The 21,466-nt window shown below is 57.6% G+C and overlaps 1 protein-coding gene across 2 annotated transcripts in view; it reads left to right on the forward strand.

Moving 5' to 3' along the window:
• The window catches only part of praf2 (PRA1 domain family, member 2), an 83,563-nt gene that overhangs the window by 15,528 nt on the left and 46,569 nt on the right, over positions 1–21,466 (forward strand). Inside the window, exons 1-2 of one of the 2 annotated variants that reach the window (XM_063035107.1) lie at positions 17,013–17,375; positions 21,342–21,458. In XM_063035107.1, coding sequence (XP_062891177.1) covers positions 17,278–17,375; positions 21,342–21,458 — 215 coding nt within the window. In that variant the 5' untranslated portion in view covers positions 17,013–17,277. Of the gene's footprint in view, positions 1–17,012; positions 17,376–21,341; positions 21,459–21,466 lie in introns of those variants that run through there. The other variant, XM_063035106.1, reaches the window with a different exon arrangement.

Below are 21,466 nucleotides of genomic sequence, written 5' to 3' on the forward strand. Positions count from 1 at the left end.
TGTAACTATATGTTATAATTATATTGTTTTTGTTTTTAAGTCGGGTTGTCATGTGTTTTTGTGATGTCATTCTGGAAAAACATTGTATCATTTCTTAATGCATGCATTACTAAATGACAATAAAAGAGAACTGCGTGTCCTGATAATCTAATCTAATCCATGTCATTCCCCCTCAGGGTACATTCCAGCCAATTTCAGTGGCACAGTAGTGTAGTGGTTGGCACAATGCTTCACAGTAACAGCGACTTGGGTTCAATTCCTGCCGCTGCTTGTAAGGAATTTGTACATTTACCCTGTGACTGTGTGGGTTTCCTCTGGGTGCTTTGGTTTCCTCCCACAGTTCAAAGAAGTACTGGTTAGTAGGTTAATCGGTCATTGTAAATTGTCCCATGATGAGGCTAGGGTTAAATTGGGGGTTGCTAGGCAGTGTGGCTCAAAGGGCCTACTTTGTGCTGTATCTCAATAAATAAATCTCGGGACCAGCTCCTCCATTAACCCCTTATCTGACCCCCGTCATTCCCATGTCATCCTCACCTGCAGTCGATCCCGTCTTCTGACTGTCCCTTCCCCCCCACCAGCTGGCCATCTCCCAGCCCAGCCCCACGACACTCCTTTGCTTCTCTCAACCTGTCACCCCCAAACCTCTGTGGTACAGCTGAACCCGACGCCCCTCCCCATTCCCACAGATGACACCCCTAACAACACTCTGTTACCCCCAAAATCGAGAGCGTCAGCCTGAAGTCCACCTCCATGGGCATCCTCCTCGAGGCACTGGGTCAGGAATGGGAGGTAGGGTCATAGACACCGTCCCAACAAACCCACCCCCCGCAAATACCTCTACCATCGCTTATCCACTCCAGTGCACTGCTCGAAGGAAGGGACATCTCTGTTACCGTCCCAGGGCAAATACTATGTCTGTGTCTATATATCTGCCTCCACCTTTCCCTCTTGTTGCCCTCTTCCCCCCTTCTCCATTCTCTGTCCACTTCTCTACCCCTTTCTCTCTTCCCACCCCAGTCCCTCTGCCCCCAACTTCTGTAGCTCTCCCCCACCCTCTTGTGGCCCCCTTTCTCTGCCCCTCTCCCACTCTCTTCACTCCCTCTGCTCTGTTTGTTCCCCCCCCCCACACAGAATCTGGAATAGCACAGCACAGTACAACGTCTTCAGTGGGCAATGAAGTGCCACGTCGTTGGACGTGGGCAATTACGTTCTTTCCACGACCATGGCAAAATCTCTCTACAGAAATGGTTTCCCCGTTACCTTCTTCTAGGCAGCATCTTTACAAGACGGGTGACTCCCCCTCCCCCCAAGCCACTAATTCAGAGATTGTCTGCCTGGCATCAGTGGTCACATAACCAGGACTTGCTGCTCATATGACCAGCCTGCTCCCGTGGCATCAGGTGACCCGGATCGAGGGGCTGAGCAGGTGTCACACCTTGCCCAAGGGTGACCTGCGGGCTAGCGGAGGAAAGGAGCGCCTGACACCTCCTTTGGTAGAGATGTTACTTCCACCCCGCTAACCTTTTGACCCACTCTGCCATCAATCTCAAGCCTTCCCTTCCAGAATGTGCCAGAGGAACTCATTGGGATGAGCAGCATCTGTGAGGGGGGAAGGTGGATTTGTCATATCTTGGGTGTTTCTTTTTAAACACAGAGTGTGGCAGGTGTCTGGAAGGCACTGCTGGGGGTGGTGTTGGATGCAGATAACTTAATGATCTTTATGGAGGACAGTGGCTGTATTTCATTTGGAGTTTGAGGAGGCTTGGTACGTCACCAAAAAACACTCGAAAATTTCTACAAATGTACCTTGGAGAACATTCTAACTGGTTGCATCACCATCCTGTTGGGACACTGCACAGGATCAAAATAACCTGCAGCAAGTTATGAACCTGGTCAGGCTCCATCATGGTCGCTAGGGTCCGTAGTATGCAAGACATCCATAGTCATAGTCATACTTTGTTGATCCCGGGGGAAATTGGTTTTTGTTACAGTTGCACCATAAATAATTAAATAGTAATAAAACGATAAATAGTTAAATAGTAATATGTAAATTATGCCAGGAAATAAGTCCAGGACCAGCCTATTGGCTCAGCGTGTCTGATCCTCCAAGGGAGGAGTTGTAAAGTTTGATGGCCACAGGCAGGAATGACTTCCGATGACGCTCTGTGCTGCATCTCGGTGGAATGAGTCTCTGGCTGAATGTACTCCTGTGCCCAACCAGTACATTATGTAGTGGATGGGAGACATTGTCCAAGATGGCATGCAACTTGGACAGCATCCTCTTTTCAGACACCAACGTCAGAGAGTCAAGGAAGTGCCTCCAAAAGCCAGCGTTCATCATTACAGATCCCCACCGCCCAGGGCATGCCCTCTTCTCATTACTACCATCAGAAAGAGGTACAGAAACCTGAAGGCACACACTCAGCGATTCAGGAATAGCTTCTTCCCCTCTGACATCTGAGAAAATTAACCCACAAACACTTCCTCAATACTTTCCTTTAATTCCTTTTTATTTGTACTACCTCCTATTACTATGTATTGCAATGTACTGCTGCCACCAAGTTAAAACACTTCACGACATACGTCGGTGATCTTAAACCCGATTCTGATTCAGAAGGTAGACATATGAATCTACAGAGAGTAGAGAGGGGGATATGGACCAATGAACAGGCAGATGAGACTAGCAGTCAGTGGGACGAGGCAGAAAAATGGTTCGGCACAGCCAAGAAAGGCCAAAAGGCCCGTTTCTGTGCTGTAATGTTCTATGAGCATATTTCAGCATGGGCCAAATGGCCTCTTCCCTTGTTGCCCTGTTCTCCATTTAAAATTTCCTTGAAGGGGAGCCATTCAGCCCATCAGGAAAACACGAGCAGGAGTGGTCCCCTCTGCCCTACCGTTCACTATGCAGAACAGACTCGATGGGACGAAAGGCCTAATTCTGCTCCTACTCTCAGTGGCCACTTTATTACGAACACCGGTACCCTCCTGCTCTCTAATGTAGGTATCTAATCAGCCAATCATCTGGCAGCAACTCAACGCATAAAAGCATGCAGGCATGGTCAAGAGGTTCAGTTGTTGCTCAGGCCAAACATCGGAATGGGGGAAGGAATGTGATCTAAGTGACTTTGACCGTGGAATGATTGTTGGTGCCAGATGGGGTGGTTTGAGTATCTCAGAAACTGCTGATCTCCTGGGATTTTCAGACTCTAGAGTTTACAGAGAAAAACAATTAGAAAAATCCGGTGAGTGACAGTTCTGTGGGTGAAAACGCCTTCTACAAGAGGTCAGAGGAGAATGGCCAGACTGGTTCAAGCTGATAGGACAGTGACAGTAACTCAAATAACCACGTGTTACAACAGTGGTGTGCAGAAGCATCTCCGAAAGCACAGCAGGTCGAACCTTGAAGAGGGTGGGGTACAGTCACAGCTGACCACAGACATGCACTCAGTGGCCATTTTATTAGATACGGGAGGTAGCTGATAAAGTCACCAGTCAGTCTGAACATGATCATTGCTCATCCACGCTGGCCACAACTCCTCCTACGCCACTTTCAGTTCCACAGTTTGTCAGCCTCCTCCTCAATGATTCGGAAGATCCCTCCTTCAGGGTTAGAAAATCCAGCGCTTTCTGTGAAAAGAAATTTCCACACACTTGCTTACACAGGATTTTGTCGAGGAAGCATCGCCTGTGAGCTGCCCCCAGTACAGCCTTGGGTGCATTGGTTGTAATGCAAGCAATGCCTTTCACGGTAAGTACTGGTGCGTTCACTCGAGTCGAGTGTGACGTTTTCTTTCGGGTCTGTCAATTGGTATCTCTCTCAGCCTCTCACCCACCCCTCCCTATGCTGCCCCCAATACCCCCAAATGCCGCCCAGATTCTTATCTCCCTCTCCCCAGACTAACCTACATCTTTCCCCCATTGCCCCCTCCACCTCCCCCTCAACCAACCCCACCAGAGGGCCTCCATATACCACTCCCCCTCCCCCCCCCGGCACTCCCGTCTCCCTCGTCACCCATCTAGCTCCCCCTTCCATGAGACCGTAAGGTACAGGAACAGAATTAGGCCATTTGGCTCGTCGAGTCTGTTCCGCCATTCCATCATGGCTGATCCATTTCCCTCTCAGCCCTAATTGCCTGCCTTCTCCCCGTAACTCTTCATGCCCTGACTAATCAAGAACCTATCAACCTCTGCTTTAAATATACCCAGTGACCTGGCCTCTGCAGCTGTCAGTGGCAACAAATTCCACAGATTCACCATTCTCTTGCTAAAGAAATTCCTCCTCATCTCCTTTCTAAGAGGATGCCCCTCTATTCTGAGGCTGTGTCCTCTGTTCTGAGGCTCTCCCACCATAGGAAACATCCTCTCCACATCCACTCTATCAAAGCCTTTCACAATTTGATAGGTTCCCATTTGGGTCACCCCGCATTCTCCTGAATTCTAGTGAATACAGGCCCAGAGCCATCAAACGCTCTTCATATGACAAGCTGTTCAATCCTGGAATAATTTTCGTGAACCTCCTTTGAACTATCTCCAGTGTCAGCATATCCTCTCTAAGATAAGGGTCCCAAAACTGCTTTTAATACGCCAAGAGAGCCCTCACTGATGCTTTCTAAAGCCTCAACTTTGCATCCTTGCAATACTGTATTCCAGTCCTCTTATAAAGAATGTTAACACTGCATTTGCTTTCCTCACCACAGACTCAACCATCAAATTAACCTCAGAGAATCTTGCACAAAGATTCCAAAGTCCTTTTGTACCTCAGATTTTTGAACGTTCTGTCCATTTGTAAAATAGTCTACATTTCTTCTGCCAAAGTGCATGACCATATACTTACCGACACTGTATTCCATCTGCCACTTCTTTGCCCATTCTCCTAATCTGTCTAACTCCTTCTGTAGCCTCTCTAATTCTGCAAAACTACCTGCCCTCCAGTTATCTTCAGATCATCTGCAAACTTTGCAACAAAACCATCAATTCATGTCACGGACTTTATTTGGAAATGCATGGAGGACTGTGTGTCTCGCGAGACGATCCGGGTATTCCCTAACGGGAAACCTTGGATGAATTATGAGGTCAAGTCCCTTTTAAAGGCTAGAGCTGCGGCTTTTAGGTCCGGGGAAACCAGTCGCTACACGGAATCCAGGCGTGAATTCTGGAAAGCCATTAAGGGTGCCAAGAGGCAATATCGAGCCAAGTTGGAAGCCCAGGCTAGCCAAAGGGATGCCAGTAGACTATGGCAGGGTCTAAATCACTGGGCGCAAAGAAAAGGCTGGGAATATCAATAACTGTGGCGCTTCTCTTCCTGACGAACTTAACGTATTCTACGCAAGATTCGAACAGAAGGGGAGCGTCCCGCTCCCCCTGGATGAACAGGACCTGGTGGCATCGAGATTCATCGTCACCGAGCAGGATGTTAGAAGGGCCTTCCTGAAGATAAATCCAAGGAAGGCGATGGGCCCAGATGGCGTCCCAGGACGGGTTCTCCGGGCCTGTGCAAGCGAGCTAGCTGGAGTGTTTGCTGACATCTTCAACTGCTCCTTGCTTCAGTCTCAGATCCCCTCGTGTTTTAAGAAGGCAACGATAATCCCAGTGCCGAAGAAGAGCAAGGTGGCATTCCTGAATGACTATCGACCTGTGGCTCTGACATCAATGGCTATGAAGTGCTTCGAGAGATTGGTTATGGCACGCATCATCCACAGCCTACCGGTCAACCTTGACACTTTTCAATTCGCCTACCGGAGCAACAGGTCAACGGCAGATGCCATCTCTCTGGCCCTACATTCCTCCTTAGAACACCCGGAGAATAAAGACACATACGTAAGGCTCCTTTTCATTGATTACAGCTCTGCCTTTAATACCATCATTCCAAATAAACTGATTCCTGAGCTCCAGAACCTGGGCCTTAGCACTCAGATCTGCAGCTGGATCTTCAACTTCCTCACAGACAGGACCCAGGCTGTAAAAATAGGGGACAAGCTCTCCTCTACAATCACTCTGAGCACCGGTGCCCCACAAGGCTGTGTACTCAGCCCCCTGCTGTACTCACTGTACACCCATGATCGTGTAGCCAAGTTTCCATCAAACTCAACATATAAGTTTGCTGATGACACAACAATTGTAGGCTGTATCTCGGGTAATAATGAGTTTGAGTACGGAGAGGAAATTAAGAACCTGGTGGCATGGTGCGAAGACAATAACCTATCCCTCAACGTCAGCAAGACGAAGGAATTGGTTGTTGACTTCAGAAGGAGTAGCAAACCACACGACCCAATTTACATCAGTGGTGCGCAAGTGGAACAGGTCAAAAGCCTAATATCACAAATGACCTGACTTGGTCCAACCAAGCAGAGTTCTGTGCCAAGAAGGCCCACCAGCACCTTTACTTCCTGAGAAAACTAAAGAAATTTGGCCTGTCCCCTAAAACCCTCACTAATTTTTATGGATGCACCGTAGAAAGCATTCTTCAAGGGTGCATCACAACCTGGTATGGAAGTTGTCCTGTCCAAGACCGAAAGAAACTGCAGAAGATTGTGAACATGGCGCAGCACATCACACAAACCAATCTTCCGTCCGTGGACTCACTTTACACCGCACGCTGTCGGAGCATTGCTGCCGGGATAATCAAGGACATGACCCACCCAGCCAACGCACTTTTCGTTCCTCTTCCCTCCGGGGAAGGTTCAAGAGCTTGAAGACTCGTATGGCCAGATTTGGGAACAGCTTCTTTCCAACTATGATAAGACTGCTGAACGGATCCTGACCTGGATCTGGGCCGTCCCTCCAAATATCCGGACCTGCCTCTTGGTTTTTTTGCACTACCTTACTTCCCATTTTTCTATTTTTTTATTTATAATTTACAATTAAAATTTTTAATATTTACTAATTTTAACTATTTTAAATATTTTTAATATTTAATATTTGTAATCCAGGGAGTGTGAAGCGCAGAATCAAATGTCACTGTGATGATTGTACGTTCTAGTACCAACTGTTTGGTGACAATAAAGTATAAAGTATCATCAAATTATTGACATATAACGTAAAAAGAATCTGTCACAACACAGATCCCTGTGGAACACCTCCAGTCACCAGCAGACAATCAGAAAAGGCTTCCTCTTTGCCTCCTGCCATTGAGTCTCTGCTTTATCCATGCCAGAATCTTCCCTGCAATACCTGGGAAGCTCCCATCCCTCCCCACCTGCCACCTCACCCCCCATCACTCCCCACCCGCTACCTCACCCCCCATCACTCCCCACCCGCTACCTCACCCCCATCGCTCCCCACCCGCTACCTCTCTCCATCGCTCCCCACCCGCCACCTCACCCCCATCACTCCCCATCCGCTACCTCACCACCCATCGCTCCCCACCCGCTACCTCATGCCCCATCGCTCCCCACCCGCTACCTCACTTCCCATCCCTCCCCACCCGCTACCTCACCCCCATCGCTCCCACCCGCTACCTCACCCTCCATCGCTCCCACCCGCTACCTCACTTCCCATCCCTCCCCACCTGCTACCTCACCCCCATCCCTCCCCACCCGCTACCTCACCCCCATCACTCCCCACCCGCTACCTCACCCCCATCCCTCCCCACCCGCTAACTCACCCCATCACTCCCCACCCGCTAACTCACCCCCCATCCCTCCCCACCTGCCACCTCACCCCCCATCCCTCCCCACCTGCCACCTCACCCCCCCATCACTCCCCACCCGCTAACTCAACCCATCCCTCCCCACCCGCCACCTCACCCCCATCACTCCCCATCCGCTACCTCACCACCCATCGCTCCCCACCCGCTACCTCATGCCCCATCGCTCCCCACCTGCTACCTCACTTCCCATCCCTCCCCACCCGCTACCTCACCCCCCATCGCTCCCACCCGCTACCTCACCCTCCATCGCTCCCACCCGCTACCTCACTTCCCATCCCTCCCCACCTGCTACCTCACCCCCCATCCCTCCCCACCCGCTACCTCACCCCCATCACTCCCCACCCGCTACCTCACCCCCATCCCTCCCCACCCGCTACCTCACCCCCCATCCCTCCCCACCTGCCACCTCACCCCCCATCACTCCCCATCGGCTACCTCACTCCCATCCCTCTCCACCTGCCACCTCACCCCCCCATCACTCCCCACCCGCTACCTCACCCCCCATCACTCCCCACCCGCTAACTCAACCCATCCCTACCCACCCGCTTCCTCACCCCCATCACTCCCCACCCGCCACCTCACCCCCCCATCACTCCCCACCCGCTACCTCACCCCCGATCACTCCCCACCCGCTAACTCACCCCCCATCACTCCCCACCCGCTACCTCAACCCCACCCTCCCCACCCGCTACCTCAACCTCCATCGCTCCCCACCCGCTACCTCACCCCCATCCCTCCCCACCCGCTACCTCAACCTCCATCGCTCCCCACCCGCTACCTCACCCCCATCCCTCCCCACCCGCTACCTCAACCTCCATCGCTCCCCACCTGCTACCTCACCCCCATCCCTCCCCACCCGCTACCTCAACCTCCATCGCTCCCCACCTGCTACCTCACTCCCGCATCCCACCCCACCCGCTACCTCACTCCCATCGCTCCCCACCCGCTACTTCTCTCCATTGCTCCCAACCTCACTCCCCCATCACTCCCCACCCGCTACCTCACTCTCCATCGCTCCCCACCTCACTCCCCCATCCCTCCCCACCTGCTACCTCACTCCCGCATCCCTCCCCACCCGCTACCTCACTCCCGCATCCCTCCCCACCCGCTACCTCACCCCCATCACTCCCCACCCACTAACTCACCCCCATCCCTCCCCATCAGCTACCTCACCCCCATCCCTCCCCACCCGCTACCTCAACCCCACCCTCCCCACCCGCTTCCTCAACCCATCCCTCCCCACCCGCTACCTCACCCCCATCACTCCCCACCCGCTACCTCACCCCCCATCACTCCCCATCGGCTACCTCACCCCCATCCCTCCCCACCCGCTACCTCACTCCCGCATCCCTCCCCACCCACTCATTCACCCCCATCACTCCCCACCCGCTACCTCAACCTCCATCGCTCCCCACCTGCTACCTCACCCCCATCCCTCCCCACCCGCTACCTCACTCCCGCATCCCACCCCACCCGCTACCTCACTCCCATCGCTCCCCACCCGCTACTTCTCTCCATCGCTCCCCACCTCACTCCCCCATCATTCCCCACCCCACTCCCCCATCACTCCCCACCCGCTACCTCACTCTCCATCGCTCCCCACCTCACTCCCCCATCCCTCCTCACTCCCGCATCCCTCCCCACCCGCTACCTCACCCCCATCACTCCCCACCCACTACCTCACCCCCCATCACTCCCCACCTACTAACTCACCCCCATCAATCCCCACCCGCTACCTCACCCCCCATCACTCCCCATCGGCTACCTCACCCCCATCCCTCCCCACCCGCTTCCTCAACCCATCCCTCCCCACCCGCTACCTCACTCCCGCATCCCTCCCCACCCACTACCTCACCCCCATCACTCCCCACCCGCTACCTCAACCTCCATCGCTCCCCACCTGCTACCTCACCCCCATCCCTCCCCACCCGCTACCTCACTCCCGCATCCCACCCCACCCGCTACCTCACTCCCATCGCTCCCCACCCGCTACTTCTCTCCATCGCTCCCCACCTCACTCCCCCATCACTCCCCACCCGCTACCTCACTCTCCATTGCTCCCACCCGCTACCACACCCCCATCCCTCCCCACCCACCTCTCTCCATCGCTCCCCACCCGGTACCTCACCGCCCATCGCTCCCCACCCGCCACCTCACCCCCATCGCTCCCCACCCGCCACCTCACCATCCATCGCTCCCTACCCGCCACCTCACTCCCCATCACTCCCCACCCGCCACTTCACCCCCATCACTCCCCACTTGCTACCTCACTCTCCATCGCTCCCCACCCGCTACCTCACTTCCCATCGCACCCCACCCGATACCTCACCCCCCATCCCTCCCCACCCGCTAACTCAACGCCCATCCCTCCCCACCCGCTACCTCACCCCCATCCCTCCCCACCCGCTACCTCACTCCCCATCCCTTCCCACCCGCTACCTCACCCCCCATCCCTCCCCACTCGCTAACTCACCCCCATCCCTCCCCACCCGCTAACTCACTCTCGCATCCCTCCCCACCCGCTACCTCTCTCCATCGCTCCCCACCCGCTACCTCACCCCCCATCCCTCCCCACCCGCTACCTCACCCCCCATCGCTCCCCACCCACTACCTCACCCCCATCCCTCCCCACCCGCTACCTCACCCCCATCACTCCCCATCCGCTACATCACCACCCATCGCTCCCCACCCGCTACCTCACGCCCCATCGCTCCCCACCCGCTACCTCACTTCCCATCCCTCCCCACCTGCTACCTCACGCTCCATCGCTCCCCACCCGCTACCTCACCCCCCATCCCTCCCCACCCGCTACTTCACCCCCCATCGCTCCCACCCGCTACCTCACCCTCCATCGCTCCCACCCGCTACCTCACTTCCCATCCCTCCCCACCCGCCACCTCACTCCCCCCATCGCTCCCCACCCGCCATCTCACTCTCCATCGCTCCCCACCCGCCACCTCACCCACATCCTCCCCACCCGCCACCTCACCCTCCATCGCTCCCCACCCGCCACCTCACCCTCAATCGCTCCCACCCGCTACCTCACCCCCATCGCTCCCCACCCGCTACCTCTCTCCATCGCTCCCACGCTACCTCACCCCCATCCCTCCCCACCCGCTACCTCACCCCCATCCCTCCCCACCCGCTACCTCACCCCCCATCCCTCCCCACTCGCTAACTCACCCCCATCCCTCCCCACCCGCTAACTCACTCTCGCATCCCTCCCCACCCGCTACCTCTCTCCATCGCTCCCCACCCGCTACCTCACCCCCCATCCCTCCCCACCCGCTACCTCACCCCCCATCGCTCCCCACCCACTACCTCACCCCCATCCCTCCCCACCCGCCACCTCACCCCCATCACTCCCCATCCGCTACATCACCACCCATCGCTCCCCACCCGCTACCTCACGCCCCATCGCTCCCCACCCGCTACCTCACTTCCCATCCCTCCCCACCCGCTACCTCACGCTCCATCGCTCCCCACCCGCTACCTCACCCCCCATCCCTCCCCACCCGCTACCTCACCCCCCATCGCTCCCACCCGCTACCTCACCCTCCATCGCTCCCACCCGCTACCTCACTTCCCATCCCTCCCCACCCGCCACCTCACTCCCCCCATCGCTCCCCACCCGCCATCTCACTCTCCATCGCTCCCCACCCGCCACCTCACCCACATCCTCCCCACCCGCCACCTCACCCTCCATCGCTCCCCACCCGCCACCTCACCCTCAATCGCTCCCACCCGCTACCTCACCCCCATCGCTCCCCACCCGCTACCTCTCTCCATCGCTCCCACGCTACCTCACCCCCATCCCTCCCCACCCGCTACCTCACCCCCCCCCTCCCCACCCGCTACTTCACCCCCCATCGCTCCCAGCTCCCCACCCGCCATCTCACTCTCCATCGCTCCCCACCCGCCACCTCACCCACATCCTCCCCACCCGCCACCTCACCCTACCCGCCACCTCACCCTCAATCGCTCCCACCCGCTACCTCACCCCCATCGCTCCCCACCCGCTACCTCTCTCCATCGCTCCCACGCTACCTCAATCACTCCCCATCCGCTACATCACCACCCATCGCTGCTACCTCACGCCCCATCGCTCCCCACCCGCTACCTCACTTCCCATCCCTCCCCACCCGCTACCTCTCTCCATCGCTCCCACGCTACCTCACCCCCATCGCTCCCCACCCGCTACCTCTCTCCATCGCTCCCACGCTACCTCATCCCCACCCGCTATCTCACTCCCCATCGCTCCCCACCCACTACCTCACCCTCCATCGCTCCCACCCGCGACCTCACCCCCCATCCCTCCCCACCCGCTACCTCACTCTCCATTGCTCCCACCCACTACCTCACCCTCCATCGCTCCCACCCGCTACCTCACCCCCCTCGCTCCCCACCCGCTATCTCACTCCCCATCGCTCCCCACTGGCTACCTCACTCCCCATTGCTCCCACCCACTACCTCACCCCCCATCCCTCCCCACCCGCTACCTCACCCTCCATTGCTCCCACCCACTACCTCACTCCCCATCGCTCCCACCCGCTACCTCACCCCCCATCCCTCCCCACCCGCTACCTCACCCTCCATCGCTCCCACCCGCTACCTCACCCTCCATCGCTCCAACCCGCTCCCTAACCCTCCATCGCTCCCCACCCGCCACTTCACCCCCATCACTCCCCACCCGCTACCTCACTCCCCATCGCTCCCCACCCGCTACCTCACCCTCCATCCCTCCTCACCCGCTACCTCACCCCCCATCCCTCCCCACCCGCTACCTCACCCTCCATCGCTCCCACCCGCTACCTCACCCCCCATCCCTCCCCACCCGCTACCTCACCCTCCATCGCTCCCACCCGCTACCTCACCCTCCATCGCTCCAACCCGCTCCCTAACCCTCCATCGCTCCCCACCCGCCACTTCACCCCCATCACTCCCCACCCGCTACCTCACTCCCCATCGCTCCCCACCCGCTACCTCACCCTCCATCCCTCCTCACCCGCTACCTCACCCCCCATCCCTCCCCACCCGCTACCTCACCCTCCATCGCTCCCACCCGCTACCTCACCCTCCATCGCTCCCCACCCGCTACCTCACCCCCATCACTCCCCATCCGCCACCTCACTCCCCCATCGCTCCCCACCCGCCACCTCACCCCATCCCTCCCCACCTGCTACCTCACTCTCCCATCACCCCCCACCCGCTACCTCACTCCCCATCCCTCCCCACCAGCTACCTCACTCTCCCACCTCACCCCCCATCCCTCCCCACCTCCCACCTCACCCCTCACCCCCATCCCTCCCCACCCGCTATCTCACCCTCCATTGCTCCCACCCACTACCTCACTCCCCATCCCTCCCCACTCGCCACTTCACCCCCAACACTCCCCACCCGCTACCTCACCCTCCATTCCTCCCCACCCGCTACCTCACCCCCATCCCTCCCCACCCGCTACCTCACTTCCCATCCCTCCCCACCCGCTACCTCACTCCCCATCGCTCCCCACCTACTACCTCAACCTCCATCCCTCCCCACCCGCTACCTCACCCCCATCCCTCCACACCCGCTACCTCACCCTCCATCGCTCCCCACCCGCTACCTCACCCTCCATCGCTCCCACCCGCTACCTCACCCTCCATCGCTCCCCACCCGCTACCTCACCCCCATCACTCCCCATCCGCCACCTCACTCCCCCATCGCTCCCCACCCGCCACCTCACCCCATCCCTCCCCACCTGCTACCTCACTCTCCCATCACCCCCCACCCGCTACCTCACTCCCCATCCCTCCCCACCAGCTACCTCACTCTCCCACCTCACCCCCCATCCCTCCCCACCTCCCACCTCAACCCTCACCCCCATCCCTCCCCACCCGCTATCTCACCCTCCATTGCTCCCACCCACTACCTCACTCCCCATCCCTCCCCACTCGCCACTTCACCCCCAACACTCCCCACCCGCTACCTCACCCTCCATACCTCCCCACCCGCTACCTCACCCCCATCCCTCCCCACCCGCTACCTCACTTCCCATCCCTCCCCACCCGCTACCTCACTCCCCATCGCTCCCCACCTACTACCTCAACCTCCATCCCTCCCCACCCGCTACCTCACCCCCATCCCTCCACACCCGCTACCTCACCTTCCATCCCTCCCCACCCTCTACCTCTCCCCCATCTCGCCCCACCCGCTACCTCACTACCCATCCCTCCCCACCCGCTACCTCACCCCCATCCCTACCCACCCGCCACTTCACCCATCGCTCCCCCACCCGCCACTTCACCCATCGCTCCCCCACCCGCCACTTCACCCATCGCTCCCCCACCCGCCACTTCACCTCACCCTCCATCCCTCCCCACCCGCTACCTCACCCCCCCATCCCACCCCACCCGCTACTTCACTCCCCATCCCTCCCCACCCGCTACCTCACTCCCCCATCACTCCCCACCCGCTACCTCACTCCCCATCCCTCCCCAGCCGCTACCTCACTCCCCCATCACTCCCCACCCGCTACCTCACTCCCCCATCCCTCCCCACCCGCTACCTTACTCCCCCATCCCTCCCCACCCGCTACCTCACTCTCCCATCACCCCCCATCCGCTACCTCACTCCCCATCCCTCCCCACCTGCTACCTCACTCTCCCACCCCCTGCCTCCCCATCTCTCCCCAACTCCTTTCCCCTCTCCCCCACCCCTTACCCTCTCCCTCACTCCCCTCACCCCTTCCCTCTCTCCCCTACTCCTTCCTTCCTCGCTCCCAACCGTCCCCCACCCCCCTTCAACCTGCACCCACCCCTCTACCCCTATCCCCTTCCTTTCTTCTACTCCTTGCCCCAACCTCTACACTCTTCCCTCCCTCACCCCCTCAAGACACTAACCCCCTTCCTCCCCTCACCTCCCACCCTTCCCCCCTCGCCCCCACTCCTTTGCCCTTCCCACCACCCCTTCCCTCTCTACCCCACCCCTTCCTCCCTCACCCCCATCCCTTCCCCCTTCCCACCACCCATTCGCCCTCCCTCTATCTCCCCATCTCTTCTCCACCTCCCCTTCCAACCTCCACTACCCCTACCCCATCCCCTTTCCCCCACCCTCCCCCTCCCCTCCCCAGAACCATTACCTGCACCCCTTCTCTTCCCACCCCCTCTCCATTCACTCTCCCTTCCCTTCCCCGTTCCTCGCCATTGCCCCACCCACTACATCCTTTATCTCTCCAACTCCATGCCCTCCACCCTCACCCCTACCCCTAAAACCCACCCATCCCACCTCCCCCAACCCCACAAACCCCATCTCCCCCACCCCCCTAACCCCCACCTCATTCCACCCCCAACCCCCACCTCCCCCCACCCTAAGCCCCCTCACCTCATTCTCACTCCCCTCCCTTCAACCCCTCCCACTCCCTTCCTCTCAACCCCACCCCTCCTCCCTCAACCCAAACCCCTCCCCCACCCCCTCAAACCTCCCCCTCAACCCCACCTCACCCCACCCCTCTCAACCCCACCTCATCCCCTCACCCTCATCCCACCCCACCTCACCCCCCCTCAACCCCACACCCTGCAACCACCACCACCCTTCAACCCCACCCCCTCAAACCCCACCCCACCAACCCCCACCTCAACCTCCACCCCCTTCACCCCCACCCCACCAACCCCCACCTCAACCCCAACCCCCTTCAACCCCTACCCCCTCAACCCCCACCTCACCCCCACCCCCATCAACCCCATCTCCCCTTCAACCCCCACCTCAACCTAACCCCCTCAACCCCCACCTCACCCACTGAACCCCCACCCCACCCCTTCAACCCCACCTCACCCTCACACCCCTCAACCCCACCCCTTCAATCCCCACCCCCTCAACCCCACCCCCTTCAACCCCCACCTCCCTCAAACCCACCCCCTTCAACCCCCACCTCACTCCACCCCCCCAACCCGCCACCTCACCTTCACCCCCACCCCCCAACCCCCACCTCACCCTCACCCCCACTCACCCAACCCCCACCTCACCCTCACCCCACCCCCACCTCACCCTCACCCCACCCCCAAACCCCCACCTCACCCTCACCCCCACTCCCCCAAACCCCCACATCACCCTCACCCCCACTCCCCCAACTCCCACCTCACCCTCACCCCACCCCCCAACCCCCACCTCACCCTACCCCCAACCCCCACCTCACCCCCACTCCCCCAACCCCCACCTCACCCTCACCCCCACTCCCCCAACCCCCACACCCTCACCCCCAACCCCCCACCCCCCAACTCACCCTCACCCCCAACTCACCCTCACCCCCAACCCCCCACCCCCAACTCACCCTCACCCCCCCACCCCCAACTCACCCTCACCCCCCCACCCCCAACTCACCCTCACCCCCAACCCCCCCACCCCAACTCACCCTCACCCCAACTCCCCTCACCCCCAACTCACCCTCACCCCCAACTCACCCCCACCCCCAACTCACCCTCACCCCCACCCCCAACTCACCCTCACCCCCAACCCCCCAACCCCCCCACCCTCAACCCCCCAACCCCCCCACCCTCAACCCCCCAACCTCAACCCCCCACCCTCAACCCCTCAACCCCCCCACCCTCAACCCCCCCACCCTCAACCCCCCAACCCCCCCACCCTCAACCCCCCAAGCCCCTCACCCTTAACCCCCCAACCCCCCCACCCTCAAACCCCCACCCTCAACCCCTCAACCCCCCCACCCTCACCCCCACCACCCTCACCCCCACCACCCTCACCCCCACCCCACCCTCACCCCCACCCCACCCTCACCCCCACCCCCAACTCACCCTCACCCCCAACTCACCCTCACCCCCAACTCACCCTCACCCCCACCCCCAACTCACCCTCACCCCCAACTCACCCTCACCCCCAACCCCCCAACCCCCCCACCCTCAACCCCCCAACCCCCCCCACCCTCAACCCCCCACCCTCAACCCCTCAACCCCCCCACCCTCAACCCCCCAACCCCCCCACCCCCCAAACCCCCCACCCTCAACCCCCCAACCCCCCCACCCTCAACCCCCCAACCCCCCCACCCTCAACCCCCCAACCCCCCCACCCTCAACCCCCATCTCAGCTCCCTCCGCACCCCATCCCCGTCTCTGTTGCTGCCAGGACGTTCCGCGATGCCCCCTGTGGGTCGGAGGACCGAACACGGCCCATAGTCTGCGGCTCCGACCGCGGTGGCGGGGGAGCTGTGGTAACACTGTTTTTTCAGACCGATCCGCCTCCTCCATCTCCAGGCCAGGAGACGTCCCGCCCTTTCCTCCTTCCACCCAATCACCACCCCGACCGGTGCCAGCAACAGGATCGTCGTTGTCACGCAGCCCATTCCCCATTGGCCTTCGCGCCTGTCGGTCAGCGCATGGCAGCCGGCACACCCCCTCCCTCCCGTCAAACGAGGCCCACACCCTGGTTCGCCGGCTGACTCACTTGTTTTTCCGCCCCGTTTTGCTTCGGGCCTCTGGTCAAAACCCGCTCAGAAGTGGCCGGTCCCCGTCGGTGCGCCGCCACTGTCCCGGTGGGCCGATTTGCGTGTTGGGGAGCGGCGCCAGTTGGATCCGCGGGGCTCCCCTCGATCCCGGTGCCGGTCCTGGTCCTCACCGCCCCCCGCCCCCTCCGCGGAGATGTCGGATGACGGTCCCAAAGCTGCCGACCCCGGGCTCCCATCCGAGAACCTGTACGTGGTGGTGGACTGTAGTTCGGAGCTGATTAACCTGCTGAGGTGAGACGGGAAGAAGGGGAGTGGGGGGACAAGGAAGACCTGGGAAATGGGGGGGGGTGGAAAGAAGGGAGAAAGGGGACAGTGATTGGAAGGGGTCAGAGACATTGGGGGTGGGGGAAAGAGGAGGTGGCAGAGGGAGAGGGACGGGGAAGAGGTGAGGGTGGTGAGGAAGGGGGGTAAGGAATGGGGGTGGATTGGGTGGAGGAGATGATGGGGTGAGATGGAGCTGCTGAAGCTGTAGGGGGAGATGAAATGAGAGGGAAAGAGGCAAGGGGTGCAGAGGGAGTGAATGGGGCATTTGGGGGAGGAGGGCATGATAGGGGAGGTGAATTGGGGGGGAGAGTGTAAGTGGCATGGATGAGTTAATTCTGGGGCCAAGTGGAATGAGAGATATTGGGGGTGCAGTGGATGTCTGAAGGGGTTGCAGATGATATCCGGGTGGATTATGGAGAGGGCAACCTCCCTCCCTCCCTCCCCAGCAATGGCCCTGGGGTCACTGTTTTAGTCACTTCCCCATTTGTCAGTGCCTGTCGTTGTGAACCAAGGCTGCCTTTCCGTATGGGTTTCTCATTAGTGCCGGGAGTGAGCCTCTGTGCCAGCATTGTCTGTGTCCCTGTGTCACTACGTTCCTCCCCAGACACCAGGCCCCTGGCCTAACCCCTCGGTTCTGAAACCTGGCATAGGAATTGCCCTGGAGTTGGCTTTTGTGGGTGAGGCTGTCCTGCCCTTCTACTGAAATACCCAAGTGGGGTCAGAACAAGGCACGAGAAGACCACCATCCTGCTGACTGCTGATCACCATCCTGACTACCTGCTGTACAGCTCACCAAAGTCCTCTACCTCCCCAGCCTGTCCCTCGATCTCCTCCACATCTTGAAACCCATGGACCTGTGTTCTGAATGGACATAGAAACGAAGCTCCCACGGTAGTTTGGGGAATTCCAAAGGAATAACCCTCTGGATGAAGAAATTCCGCTGTACCTCAGTCCTAAACAGCTTACTCTGCAAGGTTCAGTCCTCTACCTCTGAGATGCCTCTGGTCAGGAGAGAAATCCTCACTGAGAAAGTGTCCTTATCAATGACTTTGCCTTTCCTTTTTCTAAGCTCTCTTGAAAGGCGATTGCGAAATGTACTTATTGTGACAGGGAGGGAGTTTGGAGAGAGGCAATAGTATGCAGGTGCTGAAATCTAGAGCAGTGACTGATTTTACAGGCAGGGTAGAGGATGCATAAACAACACTGGTGTACAGAGGGACCTTGAGGTGCAAGACCATCGTTCATTTGTTATGTGCCTTGTTGTTTGACGTGGGCACATATAGTTGTTCCATGACCATGATTGTTCTTGGCAAATTTTTCTACAGTAGTGGTTTGCCATTGCCACCTTCTGGGCAGTGACCCCCAGCCATTATCAATACTCTTCCAGAGATTGTCTTTAGTCCCTAGCCTCTTGAAAGTGGCCACACAAGTAGATGACGTGGTTACGAAGATGCTTTGCTTGCTTGCCTTAATCAGTCAGGGCACAGAGTACAAGAGTAAGGTATATAAACCTCTGCGGGCCACACAGAGTATTGTGTGTAGTTTGGTCACCAAGTTACAGGAAGGCTGAGGGTGTTTTGGAGAGGGTGCAGAAGAGGTTTACCAGGATGCTGTCTGGATTAGAGGGCGTGAGCTACAAGGAGAGGTTGGACAAATGTGGGTTGTTTTCTCCGGAATGGTGGAGGTTGAGGGGAGATCTGGGAGACATTTATAAAATGGAGAGGCAGAGATGGTCACAATCTTTCACCTAGCGTAAAAATGTCAAATACCAGTGAACATGCATTTAAAGGGTTTGGCGAGGTGGGAGGGGGAACATGTCGGCCCATGGCCCCCTCTTGTGCTAAGCTGAGGCCGTCCTTGGGGTGGATGAGCAGCACCCTGTATTCCGTCTGGGAACCCTCCATTCTGATGGCATGAATATCGATTTCTCCCTTCCTCAATATCCCCCCCTTCCTCTATTCTCCACTCTGACCTTTTACCTCTTTTATTTTGTCTTTCCTGTAAACAAATATCCACCCACCTCCTTCCTGTATTCTCCACTCTGACCTTTTACCTCTTCTCACCTGTCTATTTTCTCCCTCTGGGTCCCCCTCCTCGTTCCCTTTTCCTATGGTCTCCTTTCCTCTCTTTCTCCAGCCCTTTACCATTCCCACCCATTTGGCTTCACCTCGCACCTTCCAGCTAGCCTCTCCCCCACCTCACCTTATTATTCTGGCATCTTCCACCTTCCTTCTCAGGCCTGAAGAACGGTCTCGCCCTGAGCCATCAACTATGTTCATTTCGATATACCTGCTGAGTTCCTCCGGCATTTCGTGTGTTACTCTGAGCTTCCAACATCTGCAGAATCTCACGGCGTCTTTAAGTTCAAAGATGAGATGCGGGGCGAGTTTGTTCTCGTAATACAGAATATGGTGGGTGCCTGGAACGTGCTGTCAGGGATGGTGGTGGTAGCAGAAACAAAAGAGGAGGGATACGGATCATATGCAGGCAGTAGGGATTTAGATGAATTTGACATTGTGTTCAGCACAGACATTGTGGGCTAAAGGGTCTTTTCCATATTGTAACAACCTGTTGCAAGTCACCTGAACCCAGTCTCCACAGGATGAAGCCATTTGGCTCATCAGGTCCACCCAGGGGGCACTGTATCGGGTGTGGAACTCGGCACGGTCTTCTGCTGCTGTAGCCCATCCACTTCAAGGTTCAATGCGTTCTGCATTCACTGCTGTAATGTGGGGTTGTTTGAGTTAAGTGTCAACTTGAACCGGTCTGGCCGTTCTCCTCAGACCTCTCTGATTAACAGGGTATTTTCGCCCACAGGGCTGCCCTTCAATGGATGATTTTTGTTTCTTGCTCCATTCTCTGTAAACTCCAGAGCAGGGGTTCCCAAACTTTTTTTTTATACCATTGCCTGAGGAGTCTGGGTTAGGAACCCTTGTTCCAGAGCATTGGAGACTGAGGGAAGCCTCTGTGTCACTCCAGGGACAGCAACCCAAGTTTGTCCAACCTTTCCTTATAGCTCATACCTTTGAATCCTCCGAATCTCTTCTGCGACCTCGCCAAAACTCCTCACACCCTCCCTGCAACGGGAATGACCAGAACTGCACACAATTGTCGAGATGTGGCCTTGCCGGTGAAGCTGGTGGAAAAGGTTTTGGCTGTCTGTGTATGCTTCTTCTGAACTGTCATTCTGGAGAAAACAGCTCACGGTTATCCAACCTCTCCTTGCAGCTTGCAGTCTAATCCAGGCAGCATCTTGGTGAGAATCTTCTGCTCGCATCCTCCCTCTAATGGGAAAGACTTGAAAAGAAAGCAATGCACAGAACGTAGAAGAGTACAGCGCAGTACTCTTCTACGCAGTACAGGTCGTTCAACCTACAAAGCTAAAAGCAAATCGAAAACACTCAAGCGCTAATATCTCCTATCTCCGCCATGGCCATATCCCCCCACCTTCCTTACATCCATGTGCCTATCTCTACAAAACCTCTATAATGTATTTCCCTCCACCACCATACCAGGCAGTGCAGCCCAGGCATCCATGACTCTGAGTGAAAGAAGAAACTTGCCCCTCACACCCCCCCTTGAACCTCCCCTCATTCACCTTCAATGAATGCCCTCTGGTATTAGACATTTCTATCCAGGGAAACTTGTTGTCTATCCACTTTATCGAAGCCTCTCATAATCTTGTAATCCTCTTATCAGATCTCCTCTCAGTCTCTGGTGCTCCAGAGAAAACAGCCCAAGTTTCTCCAGGCTCTCATTACACCAGCCCTCTGAGCCAGACAGCATCCTGGTAAACCTCTTCTGCACCCTCTCCAAAACCTCAACATTCCTCCTATAGTCGGGCAACCCAAGTGCATGCAGCCTCACCAAGGTTTTACATGGCTTCCTGGCTCTTGTATTCAACAATATTTTCCCGCTCTCTTCCTCTTGCAGTGTGAACTCGGTGCAGCCAGAGTCGGGGATTGTTGCTGACATCGACATCGGTGAGCTGCTGTATCCCAAAAGTTCGGAGAGTTACTACACATTGAAAAGCCAGCCCATCACTGAAAGGTTAGTCA

The sequence above is a fragment of the Mobula hypostoma genome, chromosome 28 (assembly GCF_963921235.1).
Source record: "Mobula hypostoma chromosome 28, sMobHyp1.1, whole genome shotgun sequence".
NCBI classification, from domain to species: Eukaryota; Metazoa; Chordata; class Chondrichthyes; order Myliobatiformes; family Myliobatidae; genus Mobula; species Mobula hypostoma.